Here is a 6,463-nt window from a genome sequence, read left to right as displayed (position 1 = left end):
AAGTTGGTGGATCTCATTTAGACCTTGGACAGAAAGTCCAATTATTTTACTGCACATTACATTTACAAAACTCATTTACAAACCAAAGCTTTTTATACCTCACCAGCCTGTGTGTACCTTCACGTCATTGCTCAAGTGGGCTAATGTACACCCCCCAAAAATATTAATAAGTTGGCATGCTGTTACTTCTAGTTCTTCTCTATTATTAGGGCAATAAAGTGCATAATTTTACTCCATAAATGTTACTTTATCTTCTGTAGTTCCTCCAGAAACGGTAGATAATGTCAATTGTTAACAGACTCTCTCTCCTGCTTCACCGAGCCCCTCGGGCTGGGCCCTCTGACCACCCTGGCCCACACCCTGTGGGCACTCAGCAGATGTTCTTTGAGTGACTGATCGCCGTGCCCTTTCTGTGCTATCTCCTGAAGAGTCTCACTGGAACATAGCAATGTTCTTGTTCCTGAAGGTTCAATAATCAGACAGCAGCACACCTCCTGAGAACTTCTCTTCATCACAGCCACTGATTATAGCTTGCCTCTTCCTCCATGAGGGTCTTGCTTTCCGTCCTGGGAGTCCTCATCTTGTTGTCTGTCGTCCCCCCAGGTAAGACAGAGGGTTTTCATTCCTATGACTGAAACAAGAGAAAGGGAATGGAAGGTCTTCCAAGAGTTTGAAAATAAACAAGGTCAGACATCACTGCAGCATGAAGGCTGCTGGGGGGGCTGGGGGGCTGGTGTCAAGGTCAATATCAAGGTGGGGGGCTTCTTTTTAGTAACTTAACCTACAAACTTTAACTTCAAGGCTCTGCTTGACCTGAAGATGGTAGGAGGCAGAACAAAGGAAATCTGGAGAACTGAGAAAATGAGAAAGGAGTAACTAGAAGGCAGCAGGTGGCGGGGTGGGGGGGTGTGTGCTCCACCTTAACGGCTGGTCCTCAGAATTCCTGCCACTGGTCGGGGCGAGGGCCTAGGCTTCAAGTCCGTTAAAATTTTCATGGTTTTATCTACATTATGTGGAAATTATTTTATGTCTGGGGGAAGTTAATAGTATACCTTAATTTGTAATGAAATAACTAATCAAATCTATAAATATGTTTATTGAATAATCAATCTCCAATTAATTTTAAAATTTGCCAGTGTTATATAACAAATTCACACACCTGGATTTGTATTATTATCTATTTATTTATTTGTTTTTTTTTTCTGATGCACAAATTCCCTTAGAGCAGTTTGATGCCTCACAATTTAAGATTTTTCTCATTGTTATTGTTTTCTATGTTTTTATTGAGACAAGATTCACTGTTATAAAGTGTACCGTTCAGTGGCTTTCAGAGTGTTTGTAAAGATCTGCGGCCACCACCTTTGTCTAATTCCAGGAAGTTTTCATAACCCCAAAGAGAAACTCTATCCATTCTCCCTGTCTCCCAGGCCTTGGCAACCACTCACCTACTTTTTTTTTTTTTTTTTGTATATGCCCATTCTGGACATCTAATACAAATAGGATCCTACAGCCCACCACCCTTTCTGCCTCCTTTCACTTAGCATTTTTCAAGGATCTTCCACGTATCAGTACTTCATTGCTTTCTACCGATGAAAAATATTTCACTATATGAATATACTATATTCTGTTCATCCATTGATGGACACATGGATGGTTCCACTTTGGGGGTTTTTGTCAATAAAGCTACTCAGGATATTTGTGCCCACGTTTTTGTGCAAACATAAATCTAAAATTACAATTGCTGTGTTAGACAGTGATTCTATATTCAGCTTTCTGGGGGATCGCTAAGGTGCTTTCCACAGCTGGGTGCTTTATTTTGCATTCCCTTAAGCAATGTAAAGTTTCAGTGTCTCTACAGCCTCACCAGCATTTGCTGTTCTATGTCATTCTAGTTGGTCATGGCTGTGATTCTAGTTGGTGTGAAACAATATCCTATTGTAATTTTAATTTGTGAAGAGTGAGGATACTTTCATAAGTTGATTGTCCATTGGTACACCTTCTTTAGAGAAATGTCTATCCAAACCACTTGCCCATTTTTATTGGGTTGCCTTTTTGTTATTGGATTATGAGTTCTTTGTGTATTTTTTATACTAAATCCTTATCAGATACAAATTTCAAGTAGTTTCTCTTATCCTGAACATTGTTTTTTAAAAAATATTTTACTGGACATACTTACTGTGTCAAGTGAGTAAGTTTTCAGATTCAAGTCACAGACAACCCAGACTTGGAAGCCTTCAGTAAAATTTATGATTTCATATAACAAGGAATCCCACAATCAGACAGTTCTAAAACTCATTAGCTCAACAGATTAGCAACACCAAGTGTTAGAAGGGTGTCCAATTTATCTTTAGTCCTGCTCCTGGTCTAAAGATAGCTATTGTTCTAGACATCACATCCAAACCTGCTGAATTACACAAGAACTAAAAGGTGGTACTTCTTTCAATGTCAGCCAGAAGTATGCTGCCAGAAGTTCTCCCCAAGAGTCCCATCCCCATCCCCACGCTAATCACAAAGAAGGGTAGACATACAAATGAGGAGGCTGAGAACAAGGATGGCCGTGTTGGTCACCTGGGCAGTCTACACACTACTGTGTGGTCTTGCCACTTGCTTTGAACTTTACATAAACAGAACATATAGAATTCACCTTCTGCATCTGGTTTATTTTACTGCACATTACATTTACAAAACTCACTGATGTGGCTGTGTGCAACTATAGTGCATTATTTTTAATACTACATAGTGTTTCATCATAGCAATATGCCACAATTTATTTATGAATATTTCTGTTGAAGAAGACTTAGATTGTTTCCAGGTTTCAATGGTTATAAACACTATTACTACTATAAACATTTTTAAATTATTCTGATTGTACATATGCATACTTTTTTCTTTTTATATTTTGCAGGTTTTTAATTTATGCTTTTATGAGTACATGATAGTTTACATAACTGTGGGATTCATTGTAAAATATTCATAAATGCACATGACATAATTTCCTCTGTTTTGGTCCCCAGTACTGCCCCCTGTCCCTCCCCTCCTCCCTCTCCCTGATCTCCTTCCTCTACTCAGTCTCCATCTATTCATTTATTTTTTAATTGGGTGCACACATTTTTATTAGGTATATACTAAAGAATGAAAGTGTTTTTCTTAGGGGATGTGTATCTTCAGTTTGGGGAATAATGCCAAAGAATTTGCTGATTAGTTGAGCAAATTTATACTCCCTTTAACAGCATAGAAGAGCTCTTACTGGTTTATATCGCATTAGTAGTTTATATCATCAGGCTGCTATTTATTTATAACAGATGTACAGGAGTAACTCAGTGTAGTTTAAATTTGAATTTGGGTTACTGATAAAATTTAGGATATTTTTCATTTGTTTATTGGCAATTTTAACATTATCATTCTTGAAGTACTTGTTTAAATATTTTGCCCATTATCCACTGATTTATTTGTTATTTTCTCATATACTGTTTTTAATTATATATTCTGAATGCAAGTGATTTTATATACCTTGCAAATACCTTTTGTTCTATGACTTGTCTTTTCATTCCTTCTATGAGGTCTCTTTATGAAATTAATGTTGATATCAATGTAAATTTATCAAAATTCATTTTAATTAATGCTTTTAATTTTGTTTCTCCTTAAGAAAAACTTTCTCTACATTAAGTTCATAAAGATATTATGTGATATGATCTTCTGAAAGCCTTACCGATTTACCTGTTATTTGGATTTCACATCTTCACCCTATGTTGGTTTTTGCAAACAAGGGCTCATCATTTACTTAATTTTTTAATATTTTTTAGGTGGAGATGGACACAATACCTTTATTTTTATATATATTTTTATATATATTTTTAGTTGTAAATAAGCACAATACCTTTATTTTATTTACTTATTTTTATGTGGTGCTGAGACTTGAACCCAGTGCCTCACACATGCTAGGCAAGCACCCTGCCACTGAGCTACATACAGCCCTAGCCCCTCATCATTTATTTTTTGCTTTTACCACATGGGTAGCCAACTGGCCCAGCACCCTTTGTTTTAAAAACAGCATCTTTTTTTTTCAAGGATTTTCTATGCCATATTCGTCATAGATCTAGCATCTGTGTGTGAGTATATGTTCTGTGATGTTTCATGGACCTATGTGTCACTCCTTGCACAGTATCACACTATCATAATTATTGACAATTCATAATGTCTTTATAGCTAATAGAGCAGGATGTCTCCATTTTCCTTTTGTAAGAACATCTCAAATATTTATGTACATTTATATTCATTTCTATTTCACATAAATTTCAGGATCACCTAGTCAAGCGTGCACACACACACACACACACAAAGAGAACTTTCATTTAGACTGCAGTGATAGATCACCTACTATATAAAGCAAATGTTAATCAATATGAGGAGAAAGCAAGGCCGCAACATAATCATGGTAGCAGATAGCAGTGGACAGATAGATCATCCAGACAGAAAAATCAACACCAAACATTGGACTTGTTCTACATTTTAGACCAAAGGGACCAAACATACAGAACATTCCACCCAACAGCAGCAAATACACGTTCTCCTTAGGTGCACAAGGACATTGTCCAGAAGAGATCGTAGTTTACTGCAAAATGAATCTTAACACATTTAAGAAGACTAAAATCATGTCATATAACTTCTCCAACTGCAGTGATATGAAACTATACATTATTAATAGGAATGATTTCAGAAATTTTACAAGTATGTGAAAATTAAATAGCATGCTCCTAAACAACTAGCAGGACAAGAAAAAATTGAAAAGGAAATTTTAAAATATCTGGAGGCAAACAAAAACAGAATTTCAACATAGTAAATCTTAGGGGATGCTGCAAAGGTAGTTCCGGGGACACTAATTATAATAAACTCACATATAAAGTTCATAATAACAAACCTACATTGAAAGCAAAGAAAGGTCTCAGATAACTGAATGCACCGAAGAGTTGGAACCAAGACCCCTTGTCACTCCCAGTTAATGACTTCTTTCACCCAGAAAATAGAAACACAGAGGAAACTTCTGTTTCTCCACCACCAGACCTCTTCCCCTAATTTTATCTTCAGCTATACTCTGCCTTCTCTTCATTCTCTCATTTAAGACTAACGCCTCCTGTACACTGGATTCCATTCCCACTCTGCTTCTGGAATTCAACCACCTTTCTTGAGTCATGGATTTGCACCCTCCAGCTGGATCATTCATTCTTACAGAAATATGCAGTAACTGTCCTCACTAAAACTCCATCACACTGGGTGTGGTGACACACACCTGTAATCCCAGCATCCAGGAGGCTGAGGCTAAAAGGAGGATCATGAGTTCAAAGCCAGCCTCAGCAATGGTGAGGCACTAAGCAACTCGGTGAGATCCTGTCTCTAAATAAAATACAAAATAGGGCTGGGGATGTGGCTCAGTGACCAAGTGCCCCTGAGTTCAATCCCTGTACACTTCTAGCTACTACCTCATTTATCTGCTCTCTTTAGAGAAGAAATTGTCAATTGTCTTTATTTGCAATATCTCCACTTTCTCTCTTGCATTCTTTTTTATTGTTTAACCCTCTGGGAAAGTTTTTTATTGTTGCTGTTTTTAGCTCATAAAACATTTTGAATATTAAAAATAACAAGTAAGTAACACAATATATCATTTGTCTTCTCTTTTCAAAGCCAGAAATTTATTTTCTAGGACTGGCTGTTCTACAGGATTCTATAATTGCAGGATGGCTTGCAAAAAAAATGAATATGCAGTTCGATATTGTAAGAACTGGACAATCTGCTGCAAGATAAAGAAGTCTCAATTACTTAAGGAAAAAAAGGTGGTGACAAATCTCATGCTATCTTCTTCAGACCCCAAGAAAAGAAACTGAAAATCTTCAAAACCCACTATCTATATAAGAATATTAATATGGTAGATAAAAGGAAATTCATGATAATTACCTGTCTAGATGATCAGCTTAAAATAGACACAAGTTTTATAAACTCTTCTACTCTGTTTTCATGTGCATATTTACAAATATCCTCAATTTATGTCCTCAACCATGTTGTTGTTTCACCTATAATACTATATCACAGCCCCACCTAGTAATAAATATTTTACCTTGAGTGAGTTATTTTTTCTATTTTTGTTTCCTTTTCTATAAAATGAGATAACAATAGTACCCACATTGTGGTATTGTGACGATTATAAGAGTTAGTATATGTGAAGTTTTTAAACAGCTCTTTATATTATATATATATATTTTATATACATCTTAGCTATAATTTCATAGGACCAGAGAATTTGGTTCATCCTATCAATTTGGGGGGCTGTTGAATTTTTTTTTTTTTTTGGTTTTTTATTTAGGATGCAGTTTATATGTGTAAAAATTCCAAATGGTTTTGAAAAACAAAAGTTTTATTTCCTGTTTATGAAATATATAACTTTATACAAACACAATCTATTAAGACCAAG

General features: G+C 36.0%; 1 protein-coding gene across 1 annotated transcript; it reads left to right on the top strand.

Moving 5' to 3' along the window:
* The first annotated feature begins 545 nt into the window (after nucleotides 1-545).
* Nucleotides 546-5,879, top strand: LOC114085877 (beta-defensin 43). The gene is made up of 2 exons (XM_027927194.2): nucleotides 546-603; nucleotides 5,680-5,879. The coding sequence occupies exons 1-2, from the start codon at nucleotides 546-548 to the stop codon at nucleotides 5,877-5,879; spliced, it is 258 nt and encodes an 85-aa protein (XP_027782995.2).
* Nucleotides 5,880-6,463: the final 584 nt, after the last annotated feature.

The sequence above is a fragment of the Marmota flaviventris genome, chromosome 3 (assembly GCF_047511675.1).
Source record: "Marmota flaviventris isolate mMarFla1 chromosome 3, mMarFla1.hap1, whole genome shotgun sequence".
Lineage (NCBI taxonomy): Eukaryota > Metazoa > Chordata > Mammalia > Rodentia > Sciuridae > Marmota > Marmota flaviventris.
The sequence above is the reverse complement of the archived record's forward strand: the minus strand, read 5'-3'. Positions and strand labels throughout refer to the sequence as shown.

What these genes read in the sequence shown, in the direction of transcription:
- LOC114085877 (XM_027927194.2), top strand. Translation starts at nt 546, where the DNA reads ATGAGGGTCTTGCTTTCCGTCCTGGGAGTCCTCATCTTGTTGTCTGTC. An exon ending in GTTGTCTGTCGTCCCCCCAG is followed by an intron (nt 604 to 5,679) that starts GTAAGACAGAGG and finishes CTCTTTTCAAAG; the next exon opens with CCAGAAATTTATTTTCTAGG.